At 47.8% G+C, this 20,923-nt stretch overlaps 1 protein-coding gene across 3 annotated transcripts in view; it reads right to left on the reverse strand.

The window, feature by feature from the left end:
- Positions 1-20,923, reverse strand: part of CYFIP2 (cytoplasmic FMR1 interacting protein 2) — a 121,026-nt gene that overhangs the window by 62,521 nt on the left and 37,582 nt on the right. For 2 of the 3 annotated variants that reach the window (XM_079144978.1, XM_079144979.1), the window contains exons 10-20: positions 20,681-20,772; positions 18,611-18,728; positions 16,139-16,258; positions 15,515-15,640; positions 7,521-7,687; positions 6,652-6,799; positions 4,544-4,618; positions 3,372-3,525; positions 1,976-2,132; positions 1,335-1,431; positions 201-277 (exon numbers count right to left, since the gene is read on the reverse strand). In XM_079144978.1, coding sequence (XP_079001104.1) covers positions 201-277; positions 1,335-1,431; positions 1,976-2,132; positions 3,372-3,525; positions 4,544-4,618; positions 6,652-6,799; positions 7,521-7,687; positions 15,515-15,640; positions 16,139-16,258; positions 18,611-18,728; positions 20,681-20,772 — 1,331 coding nt within the window. The remainder of the gene's footprint in view (positions 1-200; positions 278-1,334; positions 1,432-1,975; positions 2,133-3,371; positions 3,526-4,543; positions 4,619-6,651; positions 6,800-7,520; positions 7,688-15,514; positions 15,641-16,138; positions 16,259-18,610; positions 18,729-20,680; positions 20,773-20,923) is intronic. The other variant, XM_079144980.1, reaches the window with a different exon arrangement.

The following is a 20,923-nucleotide window of genomic DNA, read 5'->3' on the forward strand; positions in this document are numbered from 1 at the left end:
ACCTTGTAGTCTCCATGAGGTCAGCACCGTATTTGTCTATTTTCCTTTTGAATGTATTCTAGCACCAAGTCCAAGCCCATGGATTTGCCCAGTTTTCCTTAGACGTTAAAGGAGAAGGGAGGGTTTTGCAACAGAAAACCATGACTTCCAGGTGCCAGTCTTAAGAATGATGGCTGATCGTAGCCCTGGGGCTCTCCTACCTGCCAGCCATGGCTTTGTAGTAAGCAAAGATCTGGTCTGCCAGCTTGTAGACAAACTGATCGAAACACAGGTTCACCTGGGAAGACAAAGCAGGAAATGCCAGTGAAGCCTCCACCACCTCCAGTCAATCAACCCTGCAGCCCCCACCCCGCCTGTCTCTTCCCTTAGACCTTGGCTTTTCCCTCCATCTGATTTTACTTTGCTTTGCAAATTTGATTATAAAGACACTATTAGAAATGTAAAAGCCCTTTCTTCAAACTTTGCTTAAATATCTGAGTTTGAAAGTATAAAGTCTTACATTTAAGTTGGTGGACCATGAAGCTCAGGGGGAAAGATAAGTTCACACCAGACACAGAAAATCAGAACCATGTTCTCCAACAGTGGCCAAAGCAGGAAATGGCCAATGGAGGAACTTGAAAGAGGAAAGCCTCTGGCAGCAGGAGGGTATGGGAATACTCAAAGGAGACAGATCAAATTCAGTAGATTAATCCTGGATTCTTTTCTTATTAAATTCTCAGCTCCGTGAGGTTAACTCTGTTCAAAAGCTTTCAGATTTTATTTGACACCCCACATATTAAGTAGAACACGAAAGCACTGTGTGATGGATAGAGCTGCCTTCACACTCGGGTAGCTGAGGCCTCTGCCCTGGACTTGGAACTACATGGTGCCCACTGGACCCTGCTCCATGCAAAGTGTTCACTCTGACCCCATGCTCCCCTCCCAGAACCGGCTCTGCATGGCCCTGCCCAGGTGGATTGAGCCCCTTCCAGGGCTGTGAAGTCTTCTCCTGGGGTTCCCCCTGAGCATGGACTGCACTTCAGGTGTGTGCACCCCTGGCCCTAGGGTGGCCCAGGGGCAAGTTAGTCAGCAGAGGTGGTAGACAGAACTTGGGTATCCATACAAAGCACACAAGCCCCTCATGGTGCAGAACAGTGTGGGGACAAGAGGAGAAGAAAGGGAGCAGGTGATGAGCCGGGGGTAGGTTGGGTCTGGGTTTGCACACGATCTCCTTGGATGGTCATGGCGATTATGAAGCTCTCTCTTCAGAGCCAGTCACTGATCCCCAACTTTGCACTAAAAGATCTGAAAGATCCTGTCTCTCGGAACAGGATTACAGAAAAGATGCCACTTACCTCCGCTTCGATCTCGTCATACAGGAACTGCTTTTTAAACTTGGTCAAGGCGTAGTAGGCGCTGTCGTTGTACAGATCCAAAGGGTAGAGGACGTACCTGGAGAGGAGCGACAAGGCTAGCGATCGTTAATGCTCTCACTTAAGACAGACAGACTTACCCACGGGGAAACAGAGGGCAGGGCGAGGCAGCGAGCAGGCTCAGAGTTAGAAGGACAACCTGTGCATACTCACTGCAGTCCCCAGTGCCTCCCCGTGGGGAGGACTTATTCTACATCTGCCCACAGAAATAAAAAGTTCAGATGCTAATGGAACCACAGCCAGAAAAAATAAGTCGAGGGCTAACAGAAATGGTGTGGTAGGAAGGATATTAGCTTTCAGATCCCACAGGATGATTCTTTTCCAAGCAGGGCTGCTACAGGATTGACAAGCCAAGGGAGGGCAAGCTGGGACTTGTGAGTCCCTGCAAGGCTGAGCACAGGGTCTTGTGGGACCTGGTCCTCGGCCTGAGCTCTCCCTGGTGGGCACACTGCTCCATCTCCGGTTCACTCAGGACTTTCTTCTGGAAAGAACAGAACTCACTAGCACAATCCCCCCCCATTGCACCCCAGGAACCTTCTTGTGGGCCCATGTCTGCCTCTTACTCCATCATGGAAGGTTCTTTGGTTTCCAGGATATGGTCCGTTAGAATCCAGGGCATGGACATCTCAATGGGGAACTGGATTCGCCGGCCCATGGTTAACTCCAGGAAGAATTCTCGGAACCAGAGCTGGGAGAGGTCGCAACACTGCTGCAGGGCCTCTGAAAGCAGAAGGGAAAGAAGCCTGAGTGACAGCTGTGGACCACCCAGCATCTCAATTCCGCGGTTTTTCTCAGCTTTTATTGCTGTTGTCCTCACATTGCTGGAGGCCCAGCTGGCACTTCATTAGTAGACGTTAGGTAGATCCTGCTATCCTGCACTTGGAGGGACCTTAGCAGCTACTGGAAGGTGGCTGAGACCGCATAGTGCAGGGGGCAGGGGGTGGGGATTAGACTCCCCACCTTTCCCATCAGCCCCTATCGTGCCATCCAGAAACACACACACTCGAAGTGTAAAAATGTGCATTTTATACAAATAGCTTGAAAAGCAGTCTCCAAGTGCCCCCTTTCAATGGGATTGTGGCTCCTTGACCCTCTCTATGTGGTGATTCTGGATCCCTTATTGATCAGAGGCCTTAAAAGTCCTACCTAGGCCACTCTCTCACGGAGAGGCCTGGATTGGTTGTTAAGATCACTCTTTTCCACGCCAACAGACACATCAAGACACTCACACCCATAGAACACAGCTCTCCCTCTACCCTGAACTGTCCGACATTTTAGTATGACCTGCATCCCACCAAAGCAGAGGTAGAAAGTGCAGGGTTAGGCAGACTGGGAGCCTCTCTGGAGAGGAGCGAGTTGCCAGTGAGCTCAGAGCTGTGGATTGGCAGCAAAAGGCTGATCTGGATGGCTGGGGTGGGGCTCAGTGGTGGGATGCTTGCCTAGCATGCACGCGGCCCAGGTTCCACCCAAACGCTACCAAAAAGAAAGGCAAGGGTGTAGCTCAGTGGTAGAGCGCTTGCCTAATGTGCACAAGGCCTTGGGTTCGATTCCTGGTACCTCCAAAAAGCTGCTTTAGAGGGCAGAGGTGAGGCTCGGTGGTGGGCTGCTTGCTGCATATACAGGGCCTGGGGTCCATCCCAGCATCACGAAAGGCTGACTTAATGCCTACCGCCCACCATGGCAGTGTGTGCACATTGCTATTTTTGATCCTCCTGTTGTAAGGACTTCTGACAACGTAGCCACAAACATCTACCACACAAGTGCAGCAAAGTCAGACTAGCAGCACTGAGTCTGGCCTTGTCTACCCAAGTTCACCAGAAAGTGCATGTATTTTTTTTTCCCTCGGTGGCAAAACATGGCCCTCTGGGTCCATGACCTGGTCTCTCTGCGACTTCTCTGGAGTTGCTCTGGGAGGTGGGAGCCCTGCCCTCTGCCCCCTGGGCCAGGCCTGGGGCTCACCACTGATGTTGAGCAGGTGCGTGAAGAAGAAGGACTGTTTGTGGAAGTCCTCTATGGCGAGGACGATGGGTCCGTCCAGGCTGCTTCTCAAGGTCTTCTTGGAGCCGCTTTTGTCAGCGATGAGTGATTCCAGCATGGTGCGCACCATGTACAGCTTGAAGAAGAAAGAAAAACGAGAAGGTCAGGGGTTGGCTCTCGCCCTGGGGGGGCCGGGTGCTCTGTGCTGTATGTATGTATTTATTTACTTTCTGCTCTTAAAAAGAACTAGTTTAAGGAAACACCAGTTTAGGTGGAGAAGTGAATTTGTACTGTGAAAACTCTTTTTCTTTTCTTTCTGTGTGGTGCTGGGATTGAACCCAGGGTTCACGCATGCTAGGCAAGCATTCTACCTCTGAGCTGTATCCCCAGCCCCTGTGAAACCTCAAAGAGAGAGGCCAACCAGATTAGGAGGGAAGTTCTTCCCAGAGTCCCTTGACATCCCCAGATAGGTGGACCTGAAACACTTAGTAGTTCAAGGCCCGGGGAGAGGTCCCTGTTTGTCCTGCTTAGCCAAGGGCATAGGCATCAGAGAACCTCATTCCATGTCACTCTAGAGTCATTTTCAGGTGGCACCATGGGTGGAGCACAGGACTGGGAGTCAAAACACCCAGGTTCAAGGCCAGTTACTGCTGGTGACTTGCTGTGTGACCTTAGGCAACCAAGTTCCCACTCTGGGCTTCAGTTATCTAACACGAAGAGACAGGACCAGATATTTTCTCACACCAGTCTCTTTCGGCTCTAACATTCTGAGGCGTTGTGCAGTGGGTTAAGACCAGAATGAGTCCCGCCCACCACCTTAAGTCTCTGATCCTCGGCAATTTGAATCCATTAGTGGATGACAGCGCCCCCTGGTGGCCTGGGCTGTATGGCACAGCCTGCCAGAAATTCTGGGTGGACCGCGGTTAACATTGGTACTTACACAGGAGGCTACTAGACAATTAACTCCTGCTTACAGAGTGCCCTACGTGCAAAGGGCGCAAGTGCAGTAGGGTTGTCTCTGCTAATCTAGATCTTTCCACACCATCTGTCTGTGAATCTGAGGGCTGGAAGGGGCCTTGAGGAGCCAGGCTAGTCCATTCCCGCTGCCTCCTGGAGAAGGGCACCCAAACCAACCCAGCCGGGCGGTGTAATACCAAGGATCGGCAGCCTCTTCGGCCCTGTGTGCCACCAGTGGGGTGAAACAAAGCCCTCGGGGACCACTGGCAGGCCTAAGACATAGATAGGAGAGAAGGAAGAGGGATGGGAGGGCAGGAGAGACAGGGAAGAGGGAGAGAGAGAGAGAGAGAGAAAAGCGAGAGGTGTTGCATACGGTGGGAACGCCGGCGCGACTGCGGGACCGCCTGAGGCTGGCCAACCTCCCAACAACCACGCTCCGCGGCCGCCTGCCGATCTGCCCTGGGGTCTCCCCCACTGCTCGCTGACTGGGCGGTGCAGCCACAGACGCGCCTTCCGGAGGAGGGTGGCCGTGGCCACAGGTTCTCTGGACAGTCCACCACCTGTGACCCTGTTGGTGGACATGCCTCACCATCCCTAAGACTCGAGAAGCACTGTTCTAGTGACGGCTTTTGGAGCCCTCCAAGAAGGAGCCTCTGAGTCCAGTCTGCTCCGGCTGCCGAGGACACCTGTGCAGTTCAACTCCTGGAACGCTGGCCTCAGCCTCGGAGGGGAGACGCTGTCCCCACCTACCAGGACAGACCACTACTCACTCCAAGCCTAGAGCCCAGCTGCAGGACGCCCATGTCTACTGGGTCCCGAAGGCATGACAGAGCCCTGGGTGGGAGTCAGGAGACCTGGGTTCTTGTCCCACCTCCACCTGGGACCCACCTTGTGACTTGGACAAGTCACTTCCCTTCTGGACCTCAGTTTTCCCATCTGTGAACTGGGTGGGGGCTTGGAACTGGTTTGTCTCTGTGGGTTCTGGCCCTGGCTGTCCCGGGGTGTGTGCCACCTCTCCTGTCGTGCCTTGGTGGTGTCTGGGGTTAACTGTAGGTGGCCCTCCCCTCTCACGGTACCCAGACCAGTGCTCTCCCTCACTCCCTCTGCCCTCTCTCTCCTCCTCATCCATGTCTCAAGATTCACAGAAACACCTACTCGGCCCTCCCTGCCAGAGTGCTCTGGGCCGGGAAGGTCTCTGGCCCTAGGCGTCACACCGAGTTATTTGCTGGGATCTCAACAACCAGCAGGTGAGAACAGCGCACACGGAGGGCCGTGAAGCCAAGGGAAGGTACCTGGCTGCCGAGAACGCCCCCACCCCGCCAGCCCCGGCCCTGCCAGACACGGACACACACACAGGGAGGGGGGGCGGGAGGAGCCGTAGGTGGCCCATCGTGGAGCAGAACAGAGAGGCCTGATGGTCCGTGAAGCAGGGCTCCCAGCCTGGGGCTTCTGGGTCTGCTTAAAGATGCACCGAGATCCATCTGCTTTTGTAAAATAGTGCAAAAGCCAGATCTGGAACTAGCTATCCTTAAATAGGAGGCAAGAATTTAACTCCACTGCCCAGATTACTCTTTCCCCTTTAATTTTATGACTTCTCTGGCCAAGCCACAGGCAATGTCTTGTGCAGAAGTTCCCACTGGTCACTCTTACTTATGATTGTTAGGGTTTCTCTAGGAACCAAGGGTTTTTAAATGCCATCTTTTTTTTTTTTTTGGCGGGGTAGGGGAATGGCAGCATGTGGGAACAAGAAAAAGTAGCCTTTTGACAGTAACATGATCTCATTCCAAGTTTTCATCTTACAGAGAAAATAATCAGAGCCCAGAGAGGTAAGGGTGCTTGCGCAAGATCACACAGCAAGTCAGAGGAAGAACTTGTGAATTTCCACACTAGGATACTACTGCAGGGAAAGGGGACAGGATTTATTAGAAGTGGACAGGATAGGTGCATACAGATTCCACTTTAAACTCCTCCTGCACTTTGGAATCTGGACTTCATAGGGCTAGGAGACAGCCAGACTAAGTAGGTATGGTACTATCCCTACTGATCAGATTAGACAACTGAGGCACAGAGAGATCGTGTAACGTGCCCAAGGTCACACAGGTATCTAGGACTAGAATCCAGGTCTCCTGAATCTTAGGCCAGTGGTTCTCCTTCCTATATCAAACAAGATGTCAGAGTAAGACCAAAACAGCTACTCCACCCTGCCCCTCCTGACTGAGGACCCCCCAGTCCCACTGTCCCACAGCCCAGCCATGATGTCCCTCGATGGCCCAGCTGGCCTCGAGTCAAGGAAGCTGGCCTGTACCTGTGTGCTGGATGGCCCCACGGCACGCCGGGGCACCTTGATGTCAAATCCACCTTTGGGGTCCTTCTCTCCTCTCAAGCATGGGTCATTGGGGGGCTCTCGGCCTCCCTCCCAGTCACAGATGGTCTTCCGAATTGCCTGCAGGACACTGGGGAAGGAAGAACGGAGACTCAGACCAGTTCTCAGGCTCGGAAGGAGACATGTGAGCCTTTGCGTCCAGGCCCACGGGTGCCAGGCCTCCTGCGTTAGAACGACTCGGGTGCAGGAAGCACTCCTCCCGGGGCCCACCCCAGAGGGGCAGGGGTAACAGCCTGAAGGGACAGCCAGGGGCCTGCACTGTAGTGGGCATCCTGCATGCTCCTGAGGCCCCCGGTGTCAGAACAGCTTCTGGTTCACGCAGTGGGACAGGGCCTGCGTCACTTTTCCTTTCAAGCTGTCAGAGAGTCTCACCAGTTCAATTAAATCTCTGTATATTTAAAGTTTTAATAACAACTTGACACTTGTTCCCTACTTTCTCTATGCTGCTGTGTGTTCACGTCTATAAGAAAATTAATCTCACTTCTTCAGCTCACAGCCATGGGGATAATGGCTATGAAGGAGGAACCCTTATTCTCATTTTACAAATAAGGAAAACCGAGGTTTGAAGAAGCCATTTGAGTACATTCACACAGCTTGACGGTGGTTAGATTCGTCTCTGAATTCTGACTTAGAGGCTTCATTCCTCCCGAATGTCAGTCTCCCACCAGAACTTACTGGCAGGATCTGCATGCTCAGAGCTAACCTGGAAGCTGAGTAGGCTTCCCCTCCAGCCTACACCTGGCACCTCTTCTTTTTTGATGTGCCCCCCAAAAGGCCATGGGAAGGCTCACCTGATGAGGACGTTCTTCTTCTTCCGCACTGCCTGCCTCAGGGGCTCGCGCAGCGTCACCTGGGCGAAGTCCTGCAGGGCTGCATAGATGGTGTTCCGGATGGCTTGGTTGAAGACGCTCTCCATCCTGCCCATGAGCACCTGCAGGCCCTTGATCATGGCGATCACCTGGCCAGACACAGATAAAAGGTGTCTTATGTACCCATGGGCTGTCGACTACCATTCACTCTTCATGACAAGGCAGGGAGGGGCGAGTGAGACACCCAGGGAGGGTACAGGCAAGTGCCAGAATGAGCAGATCAGGACTTGGCTTCCTCAGGACGGCCCCACTCTGGGCTGCTCCCGCACTTCCGGCAAGAATGCAGATTGGTGCAGCCACCATGGACAACAGAGAAGAGGCGTCTCAAAAAACCAGAATCAGAACTGTCCCAGGACCCAGCACTCCCACTCTGGGTATACATCCAAGGGAAATGAATCAGTGAGTTGAAGAAGCATCTGCGCTTCCATGTTTACTGCAGCACTAAACTTGAGAAATGGAATCGAGTGTGGTGTTCCCTGGGGGAAGAGTGGACAAAGAAATGTGGTACGAATACAAGATGAAGCATCAGTCACAAAAAAGAAATGAGTGCTGTCATTCACAAAAACATGGATGCACTGGAGAACATCATGCTGAGTAAACTAAGTCAGGCACAGGAAGCCTAGAACCTCTTGCTCTCAAGGCCAAAAAGTTGCTCTCAAGGGAACAGAGGACACCGTGGTGATTGGCAGAGCTTGAGAGTGGGTGAGAGAGGCTGGTTAACAGGTAGGGTGCAGCTGGGCAGGATGAACAACTTCTAACGCTCTCTGGTCACTGTCAACTACAGACGAGGGTGCTGAACTGCATTTCAAAAGAGTCGCTAAGGAGAATTTTGAATGTTCCTAACACAAAGAAATGTGGGAGGGGACAGACATGCCAGTTACCCAGATCTGATCATTTCATAGCAAGTACTTGCACTGAAAGGTCACACCGTACCCCGTAAATATGTACAACCACTCTGTATCAATTGAAAACAAAGATATTTTAAGAGAAAGTCTTGCTACACAGACGTCAGTGCAGGTGAACAGTGTGCTTCATGACGCGGCTGACTTTCATTCTGGTGTGAGATCCATATCTTGCTGCTGGCTGGTGACAAAAAGGCCAAGCTTCGAGTGCCATTCTCTCTTTTGGAGACCTCTCCACATTCCTTGCAGCCACAGACAATAAAAAAATGGGGCTCCCCTGCCCTGTAACATTTTCTAGAGAATTTTTACCATTTTGGCTTTGGGAATAATTTGGCTCCTCACTACTTGAGTCCATAAAATTGAAACTCCTGAAGCAGTCCTGCAGAAGCCTCTGCTCCTCTGTCTGCCCTGGCTGCTCCTTCCCTCCCTTATCTGTTTGGAGAGGCAGGAGACAGGGGAAGGGTGTGCCCTGGCCCAAACTTGGCTCCACCTTTTTTCAGAGTCCTGTCATATTGTAGAGCCATCTCCTCCCCCTCCAGAGGAAGGGAAGCATGTAGTTTTGCAGCTGCTCTTACCACTGGGTAAGTCTGATGGAATAGGGAGGAAGAGGAAGACTAGTGGTCGTGGGCAAGTGCCTTGATCTCCAGTCCCTAGTTTTACTAGGAACAAAAACCCCATCCTTTGACCCTGATCAGCCTCAAGTAGTCTTTTCTTGGTTGGTTCAGAATTCAGGGAGAAAGTGTGTCCACATCAGCCTTTGTTCAACTGCCACACTGATCACACCCCTAATGATGTGCTTGACCTTGTGCACCAGGTTGGAAGCACAGCAGGGCCAAAGTCTGGCTACGTGTGCCCCAGGGACAGGGCCTGGGCCCTTGGTGGGCAGACAGGAAATTTTTGTTGAAAAGGAACTAAGGATGAGCTTAGACCCTAAGCCTCATTAAGGAAGGAAAAACAAACAAACAAACAAACAAAAAACAAAAAAAAAAAACAAAAAAAGACAAAACATTTGTGTTAAACTGTGGCAACAGAGTTCAGGAGGGGAAGATTTTCAGTGGAACCAGAGTATGATGGTTTTGCTGGCAAAAAGATTTTGTGCAAAGAACTAAGAGGCAAGAGGGCAGCAAAGGACAGTTATGCCCCAATAGAGTCCGAAGTCCTGGTTAGAGATGCGACTGGAAAACACTGAGTCAGAGGGAGGATTAGATAAGGAAGGAATACCAGGAATCTCCAAACATGGGGCGTGTGCAAGGCTGTTGGACCTAAAGGGAGCTCCTGACAGCTTTGGGTTAGGCCAAGATTTCCTAGCTAGAAAACAAAAACTGCAAACTACCAATAGTTCATCAGTCAGGTTTTATCAAAATTAAAAGCTGCTGTTCTTCAAAAGGCATCCTTAGAAACACCAAAATGGCAAAGCCAGTGCTTAGAAAAAATACTTACAACATATATATGATTGTGGTCTTGTGTCCAGAATAAGGAAAGGATTCTCACAATTCAGTACTGAGAAGATAGAAATCCAACTTTTTAAAAATGGGCAAAATATGCCAACAGAAAGAAAGAAGAGGGAAAACAGAAGAATTTTCAAAATTAAAATATATGGAAATTCCTCAGTTCCACAGGATACAAACTTCCGCATCGATATGGTCCATTAGTATCCCCAACAATGACCGTAAAAGGCCCTCAGCAATGTGCCCAACAGGGGGATTTCAGAAAAACAGAGATGTGTAGGCAGTCTTCCACAGAGGAAAAAGAAAAAAACAAAGTTGGAAGACTCACATTTCCTGATTTCAAAACTTTCCCCAGAACTACAGTCATCAGTCAGCTGCCCTGGTACACACCTGTAATCCCAGCCACTGCAAGGCTGAGCAGGAGGATGGCAAGATCGAGGCAAGTACTGGGAACTCAGTGAGACCCTGTCTCAAAATACAGAATAAAAAGGGCTGGGATGTAGCTCAGGGGTAGAGTACCTCTGGGTTCAATCCCCAGTGCCAGGGAGGGGAAAGAAAAGCTACAGTAATCACAATAGTGTGGTCTTCATATAATGACAGATGTAGAGATCAATGGGAGAGAACAGAAAGTCCTGGAATAAATGCTTACTTGTATGAGGATCCCAATGCAAGTCAATGGAGAAAGAACACCCTGGCAAATGATGCAAAAACAACCGTATATCCACATACAAAAGAATGCAGTTGGATCCCTACCTCACCTCATATAAAAATTAAGATGCACCCAAGACCAAAGTGGAAATGTAAAAACTAGAAGGAAACACAGGAATAAGTCTCTGTGGCCTTGATTAGGCCAGCATTTCTTCATTATGATAGCAAGAGTCTAAGTGACCAAAGAAAATCCAAACTGGATTTCTGGATTCATCTAAAAAGTGAAATGAATCTGTGGAATGGAAGGAAATCTGAACAAATCATATATCATGTAAAACTTACACAACTCAACAGTAAAGACAATATGTTTTTAAAAAATGGGCAAAGGATATGAATGGACATTTCTCCGAAGATATGCAGTTGGCCAAAAGGCACATGAAAAGAGGCTCAATATTATTATTGATTAGGAAGATGCCAATCAAAACCACAATCAGATACTATTTTGTACCACTAGGATGGCTGAAATAAAATAGTTAACACCTGAGGCAACAAGGTAAGAAAGTGTAACCCTCGGAGATTGCTAATAGAATCACAAAATGGCACAGCTTCTCTGGAGAACAACTTGGCAGCCCCAGAGTCACAACCCAGCAATTCCATTCCTAGGCATAAACCCAAGGGAAGTGAAAATATATTCACACAAAAACTTGTATGTGAATGTTCATATCAGTATTATTCATAATAACAAAAAAAGTGAAACAACCCAGATGCTTATTTATTGATGAACCTATAAATAAATGTGGTCCATCAATACTATGCAGCATTATTCAACTATAAAGGAATGAAATACTGATTATAGGCTACAGCACCAGCAAACTCCGAAACTAGCATGCTAGGTCTAAGAAACCAGTCACAAAGGATCCATTTACATCAAGTCTCCAGAAGGTAAATCTATACAGACAAAGTAGATTAGGGTTTCTGTAGTTAGGGAAGGGGGAATGGGAAGTGACAAAAATATTCTAAAATTGGACAGTGGTAATAACTCTGAGAACAGATTAAAAATGATTATATTGTGTACTTTAAATGGGTAAATTTTATGACATATGAATGATATCTCAATAATGGTGTTATTTAAAAATTTCTGCAGAGAGAAAAGAAAACAGACAATCAGAGAGCAGAACAGAATTCAACTTTTCAATAGCAGCCCTGGAGGTTACATGACAATGAAATAATACTTTCAAAAATTTGGAAAAAAAAAATTGCCTATAATTTAGAATCCTCTAAATGCAGCCAACTATAGGTGAGGCTAAAATAGAAACATTTTCAGAAACTGATGTTTTCAAAAATTAATTCTCCCATAAACTGTTTTTAGAAAGCTATTGGAGGATGTACACCATCCATATGAAGAAAGAGGCAGACCTGAGACCCATCACAGGAGAGGGAGAGAGAGGGAGGGGGGCAGAGGGGGAGGGGGGAGGGGGGAGGAGGGAGGAGGGAGGGAGAGAGAGGGAGAGAGAGGGAGAGAGAGGGAGAGAGAGAGAGATAGATAGAGAGAGAGAGAACAAACCCAAGATAATGAGGAGGAGGAGAGTCTCGGGTCAGTGGCCAGGCAGAAGGTTCAGGGACACAACATTAGAAAATAGAAGGGAAAGGGCTTTAGAAGGAATGGTTCCAAAGTGTGGGGGGTTGGGGGGGGGAGCAATCAAATTCCTAAAGCAATGATTGCAATTGACTTTTAGTAAGGAGTTTTACATTTTGTTGGTTAAGTTTTGGACTGCCTTTTTATTAGGTTGGTAAAAAAAAATAGAAGGCATTGTTACCTCTAAAAAAAAAGCTGTATGAAAAAATAAATGTATTTGTATTAGATGATGTGACTCACCAACAACAACAAAAAAATATTTGGTCATAATATTAGGTGAACTATAGATTTTACCAAAAAGTATGAAATTACCTCTATGGGAAGATAGGGAAATGGGTGTGCTAGCAGGTAAGAAGCAGAGATGACAGGTCTAAATGCTGATGCCCCAGAGAGGAAGTTAATACAAAGTATTATCCGGCTGGGGTTGTGGCTCAGTGGTAGAGCACTTGTCTAGCACGTGTGGGGCACTGGGTTCGATTCTCAGCATCATATAAGAAAATAAAGTCCATCTAAAACAAAAAATATTTTTTAAAAAATATATTATCAATTAAAAAAAAAAAAAAAAAAAAACCAAGAACTAGTCTCACAGGATTATTACTCAGATCTATGGAGATAAATACAAAAAGAAACAGCTTAACAAGTTGAAGGTCATTTCCTATTTGGGGATTCAGGGTAGAGGGGGTGGTGTAACTTCATTGGTTTTATGTTAAATGTCATGGAGAACTATTTTCTTTCAAAAATACTTAATATGATCTACTAATAAATAGGATAAAACCTCTCAATGCGTAGCAAATTGAGGACTAGAAGCAAGTACAGCAAAATGTCCCTGGTGGTTTTGTTTGGATGACATTTTGAGGCTTATGGAAGGTAAGGGCAGAGGTGGAGTTGAAGGAGCAGCTTCTAAATTTCCTACAGCCCATACACGTTCCTAAATTTCCTACAGCCCATACACGTTCCTTTTATACGAAAAGAGATACATGGACAGTTTCACAAAGTTGCATAGACCCTCTGACTGTCTTGGTTTAAACAGGTTTGAGGATGACTGTCTCTTCCTATGGTGATGACTGGGAAACTTTCAAGTTGACTATTAGTGATGGAAAAGCAAGAGATCAGAGAGCCACTCGGGACAATGTTGAGTGTGATTCCAATATTTTTTCTGTCTGAAGTTATACCACTGGACCTCCATCCTTTAAAGTGTAGCCTCTAACTTCTCACATTTGCATGATCTTTTAGTCTTTCAGAGTTCATCTACAGCTATTATCTTACTTGACAATTATTGTTTGATTCTTAACAATAACCCCAGGATGGGGCAGGGTGGAGATTATGAGTCAAGTTGAGCATGGTGGGGCATGTCTATAATCCCAGTGATTTGGGAGGCTGAGGCAGGAGGATTCCAAGTTCTAGGCCAGGCTCAGCAACTTAGTGAGACCTTGTCTAAAAATAAAAATTAAGGGGCTGGGGCTGTGGCTCAGTGGTAGAGCACTTGCCTAGCCTGTGTGAGGCACTGGGTTCAATTCTCAGCACCACATGTAAATAAATGAATAAAATAAAGGTCTATCAACTTCTAAAAAATTTTTTTTAAATAAAAATATTAAAATTAAAAGGGCCGTGGATACGCCTCAGTGGTTAAGCACCCCTGAATTTGATCCCAAGTATCAAAAAATATATATTATTAGTTTGATTTTACAAGCTGAGGCTCAGAGATAAAGTGACAATAGAGCCCAGGGCTAGCGTTCAGGACCAACTTAGACCAGTCTTTCCTAGGCTTCTGATGCTCAGAACAAAGTAGCTGTCACAATGAAACGTGAATAAAATTTCCTCCCAATAATAATTACTGTGTAAGCAAACAAACAAAAAACAATTCAAAAGATTACCAAGTGAGAAGTAAGGGTATTCCCTCCAGAAATTACTACTATTACGGGCTTTGCATATATAAATAAAAATTTATGTCTTTCGGTTTTAAACAAATAAACAAAACTGTATTTAGTATAAATAGGGTCATTTTAAATGCTGTTCTTTGTTCGTTTGTTTTTTCCCCACAGGCCTGCAGATGGATAGCAGGGCCTTGTGCACACTAGGGAAGTGCTCTACCACTGAGCTGATCTCCAGCCCTGCTTGTTTGTTTAACTTAGCAATATAGGGTGCATTGCCTTCCACATAGGGACATCTATTTTAGTGACTGCATAGCATTCTATGATATAGCTATATTTTAATTTATTTACCTGGCTTCATGTTGAAGAACATTTGTTTCCCATATACTGGTATAATAAACAATGTGATGATAAATAACTATGTACCTACGTCTCTCTACATTTGGCTTATTTCCTGGGACACATTCCCAGAAAAACAACTACCGAAACAGTAAACAGGTATAAACATTAAAAATGTGGATACATATTAACGAATATGGAGAATAAAACATTCCCTGAATAAAGAGACCTGAGAAAAGGAAAAGGGAGTAAAAATGAAGGTCAAGCATTGACAGCTTTCGTCTCCCAAGACCAATGTTTTCCAGATGCTGGCTGCAGGCAGAGAGGAGATGTTTTATCATCATCAAAAGAAACAAACTCTGGGAGGCATTAATCTCCTCTAAAGTGAATCCTCTTCAGATGCTATGCACAGACCTTGACCAAAAAAGGCCCACACTCCTGACTGTCCAAGCAAACCTCTACAAGTTCACTAGACCACCCCTCAAAATCACCTATATAAACCCAGGCCCTTTCTTTGTTCAATGGCTCATTTTCCACCAGGAAAGTGGGCCCACCAGCACCATTTCATCCCCCTGAATAAAGAGCTGAGATGACCCGTGAGGTTTGCGTCCTGTGGGTCTTGTGCTAACACCTATGACCAGCTTGCCCTTGCAAAAGCCATAAAATACAGACAGGCCACCAAATACCAGAGAATGTCTACTTCCCTGCTCCCACCTGCAAGGGGCATCGTGTTTTGAATCTTCGCTCTCCTGGTTGGTAAAGGCCACTTCTCATTCTGGTTACAATTTACATCGTTGGCCACTCATCCTTCTGGGTATCTTTTCATATAACTTTTGGCCTGTATTTTTTATTTTTTAATTTTTTGCCCTTTTTTTTTTTTAAGGAGTAAACATTTTCCTTTGGACTTTTGAGAATGGAATGGGTTTCTAAACGTTTCTGAATAACAGCTTTTGACAGAGATTAATCTGGATGGGAGACGGGGCCAGGGAAAAGCATGTAGCCCGAGAGGCCCAGTGTGGTCTGTCTATGTGGTCAGCGGCCCTGGGCAGGGTGGAGAGGCTGGCCTCCCTACCTCCACAAACGCGAACTTCTCCTCGCTGGTGTAGTTGTAGCGTGTGGCTCTCTCGTACTCCTCCGCCGTGCCGGGGCAGTCCTTGTTGCAGAACTTGTCGGTGGGGTGAACCAGCTTCCAGGAGTACTGGAGAGAGAAGGAACAATCCCAACGTCCATCAACTGCTGGACGTGACTTATCAAACGTGGCTTACGCGGGTCTCCGGAGATTATTCAGCCACTAAGAAGGGAAAGGTACTGATTCATGCTCCGAAGATGAACTTTGGAAATGTGTGACATCAAGCCACATACAAAAGCCCAGGTGCTTTATGAGTTTTTGTAGGAAAAATTCAGAATAGGGAAATGTACAGAAACAGAAAGGAGATTGCTTAAGGCTGGAGGTATTGGAAGGGGTGATGATAACAGGATTTCTTTTTATAGTGATAGAGATGTTCTCAATTTGACACTGGTTAGACAACTCCGTGAATGTAGTAAAAGCCAAGGAAATCACACTCTAAGTGGGCAAGTGGTATGGTGTGTGAATTAGGTGTATCTCCATACAGTCATCAGCAGAGGGGAGAGGCAGGACAGGAAGCTTCTAAGTGAATGGAGGTCAGAGCGAGGCCCTGTGTGCCGGGACACCTACCACCTCCATGACGTGGGCACTCCACTTGGATAACAGCTGCAGGCCCCGCAGGGCCAGGTCGAACAGCTCCCGGTACTCCTCGTCCGACTTCTGGCTGTCCAGCCCCGAACCTGTCACCACCTGGGGGACATCCACCACCGCTCACTGTCACGTGCCTGGCACTCTTGTATGCTTCTTACCGAATCCCCCCAAGAACTCACAGGAAGTGATTATGCCCCCTCAACAGGTGAACTGGGCTCAGACAGGTGCCTTGCTGAAGGTCACATGCCTGTAAATGGCTGGAGTCCCACTTCAGCAGGCACAATGCCAGAGTCCCACTCACCACCTGGGGGCAAAGCAGCACAGGCTTCAGACCTTTTCTGACCATATTCCAAGTAGGAAGGGCAGACTACAGTGAATCAGGCACATATCCTTGCATGAAGATCTTAAATATGTATATGTAAGCAAGCAGCACTAATGTCCACGCCACAATCTGACTGTTGGTACATGGGACTCCAATTTTCCATTCTATTGCATATAGAATGCTCATCACAAGTCATTCAGCTAAAATCTACAGGTAGCCCCCAAATCAAAAACTTGGTAGTGATTTCTCAGTCATGTGCAGAGGTGTGCAAATTCCCAGCTGAGGGTGGACAAGATGACTCTGTTCCTGTTCAGCTCTCATGGAAACAAGCGTTCCTTTCCAGTCTACTTAGTGCCATGCGGTCCACATTTTTGGGCTTTGCTGATGATTTCACAAGTTAAAATGGCCATAGGCATAAGACTGATGTGCTGTGCCAATGTCCCTACCTGCACAAATGTATAAGGTGCTTTACGGAAAAACTTTATATGATAGGTAAATGTCATTCAGACATAAGTCACAGTGCTTTGGGCCCTCAGGTAATGTCAATGAGTCAACACTGTATAACACCTAAGGTGGCTTTAAACAGAAACATGTCTGAATCTTCATCAGTAGATAAACACGCTGTGCCCAGAGGCTCATAGGAACCCAATTGTACATTTCTCCTTGGATCAATTGTTCAGTATTTGCTAGTTCAGGGTTCACGGTTACTTTACAGAATATGGCTATTGGAAACAATGAAAACTGACTTGCTACATACATGAGTGATGCATGTATGAGTGATGCTCATACATGAGTGAGCATGCTCACTTGGCCCTCTGTGTCCAAGGCCCTGCATCCAATGGATTTATACAATAGTGGATGAAAAAAAGATTCAGAAAAAAATGCATGTACATACTTTTTCTTGTTGTATAATACTGTATAGCAATTATTTATATAGCATTTTCATTGACTTGGGTATTACACGTAATCTAGAGATAATTTAAAGTATGTAAGAGGATGCACGTAGGTTATATTCGAATGCTACGCTATTTTATACAAGGACTTCAATACTGTTGGAATTTGGTATCAGCAGAGGTCCTAGAATAAATCACCTATGGATACTTTAAAAGAAAGTTTCTCAGGTCAGACATATCCTTGGAGTCCACTAAAACCTGATTAGGAATGAAGGAGTCTAGCCCTTGGATAAATGATTTTTTGTGACTCACTTCAGTTGATTGGCACATTTGGTAAGAAAGCTCAACCTTGTCCACTGGGTCATTGGTTGGATGACCACACCGCCTGCATTTGTTAGACTAACCCCATTTCAAATAGATTGCTCCAAGGTCAAAGATATTTCTCCAGTTTGGGTTTGGGGGAGAAAAAAAAAAAAAAAAAGAAAAGGTTCTTAGGGCTGCTGGCCACACGGTGGAACCAGAGAGCAGCCCAATGGTCCAAGATGATGGAGCTCAGCGGTGCCTGTTTATCCAACAGCACATGCAGTTTATTAGGAGGCTGTCCACAGGGAGCGACCCAGGAACCAGGCACCGAAATATGGCACAGCACACATTCCAGGCGCCACATCATCTCATTTTTCAGTGAATCTTTTGGGGTAGATACTATTGTTACTCCCATTTTTTTGATAAATATTTTTAAAAATTTTAATTGATACATAGTAACTATATATAGTTATAGGGCACAGTGTGACTTTTCAACACATGTACATGTCTGAGGATCAGATCAGGGCAATTGGCATTATCTAGCTCATCAGACATTTATCATATCTTTGTGTTGGGAAGCTTCAAAATCCTCTCTACTAGCTGCTCTGAAATAACTGTTGTCAACCAGTTATCCAACTATGCTACAGAACACTAGAAGTTATTCCTCCCATCCAACCATCTTCTCTCCATTACTCCCTCTGCATACCCTTTAATATTAAAGGCTTTAATATTACACCCGTTGTGCAGATGAGGAAACTGAGGCACAGAGATATTGAATAACTTGCGAAGGGCAGAGACAGAACCAAAATGAACCCTGGATCTATCTGGCTGTAAGTATCCATGCTCCAGGCAGCTCTGCCCTCCTGCCCCAGATGTGTGTTCCTGCTCTTTCCAGCTGCCCCTCATGCCTCCATCCCAGCAGCCAGAGCTCACCTCGCTGTTGCTGTAGCGAGCGAGCTCTGAGATGAAGCGGATGTGGTCATCCCGAATCTGAACCATCTGCTCGCAGATGTTGTACTGGGGGCTGATGCTGCTCTGCGTGCACGTCCACCTGAGTAGAAAACCACAGGGTCAGAGCAGGGTCAGCCCCAGGCTCCTGGGTGGGACACGCTCCTTCCACTCCCTAGTTGCTCCTGGTCCTCAGCCAACATGGCTGCTCCCTGGGTGAACCAGAAAGAGGTGTCCTGAGTCTGCTAAGTATGGCGCTGTGGAGACCACAGGCTTTGAGAAACAGTCCTCCTCTTCTTCCTCCTCCTTGTGGCCAGCCTTCTCCAAGACCCAACCACAGGCCTTTCCAGATAGCGGGTCCACAGTACTTACCAGTTCCACAAGGGGTGGGGCTGGGGATCACAGCCTTTCTAGGGGTACAAGGTTGGAATCCAAGAAAAGAAAAGGCAAGGTGGGCAATTCCCTGAACCTGTCCCCTGACTCTAAGAACACTGGTGCGGTGGTAGTGGCTGGCTCTGGAGGGGCCCTTGAGCGGAACTGACTGGGACAAGTCGAATGGGTGTGTGTCTCCTTTCCAGGGTGGCCCAGCAACATGGACACAACCACAGTGAGAAGGCCAGGACCCCTGGGACGCAGGGCTGGCATCCTCCTCCTGCCCCATCTCTTTCCCCCTTCCCTGTCCTCTTCTTCCTCTCTACCTTTCCTGAAAGATGTCATCAGGAACGTCACCCTGCATGACTGTTGGTGCACACCTATAATCTCAGCAGCTCAGGAGGCTGAGGTAGGAGGATGGCAAGTTCAAGGCCAGCCTCAGCAACTTGGCAAGGCCCTAAGCAACTTAGTGAGACCCTGTTCAAAAATAAAATACAAAAAGGGCTGGGGATGAGGCTCAGTGGTAAAGCACCCTTGGGTTCAATCCCTGGTACCAAAAAAAAAAAAAAAAAAAAAAAAGAAAAAAGAAAAGAAAAGAAAGAAAACCCATCCTATACTAGAGAGAAAACGAATGCATGAAAGTCCTCGGTCCCCTTCTTGTCTTCTGCTGTCCAGTGCGAGTAACCCAGCAGACAGACTGACCATGAGCACCATACTGGGCAGAGGAAGATTTTGGAGAGAAGTTAATATTTTAAAAGGAGCCCTGCAGTGGTTCTCCCAGGGGTGCTGAGAACACAGCCCTCCTCACGCTTGTACTTTGCCTTTCTTTATTTTGAGTTACTTGGAGGGACAGAGAGACCACCACTCAAGCCTCTGACTCCCAGCCAGTGTCACATGGTCAAGAAGCCAGGAAGGAAAGGGGCAGAAAGTGACCACCTCATTCCTGGCAGGGGCTCTTCCCTCCCAGCAGCCCCTGAGGATGGAGGCCCTGGGTTTCTTGGGAGCCCACTGCAGGGGCTCCGCTGCTCTCCTTTTAAGACACTGAATTCTCACCAGTGACCACAGGGTGGCCAGTTCCCCTCCACTTGGAAAGGCCATGTCCACTCAGCCCTGGGTGAAATGCACTCAGAAGCCACCTCCGTAAGGGCCTCTGAGATCAAAGCAGGTGGAAGAAGTTGAAGCCAGATGTCCTCCAAGTCCGGTGAGCCACTGCTACCGCAGACCTCAGCGCGGATTCCTTGGAATCATGGTTTATCAGATGACCCCAGGGGAGGCGTCGGCTCACATCACACCGGAACCACACCGGCCCCACTTCACCATGCACTTACTGCGCGGTCACAGAACTTGAGCAGGGTCGGGGACATGAAGATGGCCACCGAGAGCCGGCCGCTCCTCCCCACTTCTCAGGGAAGGACTCCTGCTGTCCCTCTGAGGGGGCGCCATGGGCTACCACTAGCAGGATGAGGGACGTGGTTGTGCTCTGAGCCCTTTTGAACCTGGCAGCAAAGGGCGGATAGAAAAGGGCTCGAGCACCCTCCGCTGCTCCCTCCGCTGGCACCAGCGATCTGAGGGTCCACCTGCCCAGGGCTCTGGGGAGGGAGGAGGGACTGAAGTGGTCCCTCGGCCCCCTGCCCGGGCCGGGCGTCCTCGCAGGAGCCTAGAGACATTACGGCAGGCACTCACTTGGACTTGTTCTCTTCATAGTGAGCACTGGTCTTAATGTATCTGGCCAGCTCTATCTGCATGTCGCCGAACAGGGGCACCACCTGCAGCTGCTGCAAAGGAAGCAAACACAGCGCGTGAGACGCGGCGGGAGGCGGGGCAGCTGCCTTCCCCAGCGGGGTGGCGAGCCTCCATGTGCGCCTGGGGGCTGGCCCCTTGTTTCTGCTTTTGATGCTGCTACTGTGTGAACCTAGAACCACAAGG

The sequence above is a fragment of the Sciurus vulgaris genome, assembly GCF_902686455.1.
Source record: "Sciurus vulgaris genome assembly, chromosome: 6".
NCBI classification, from domain to species: domain Eukaryota; kingdom Metazoa; phylum Chordata; class Mammalia; order Rodentia; family Sciuridae; genus Sciurus; species Sciurus vulgaris.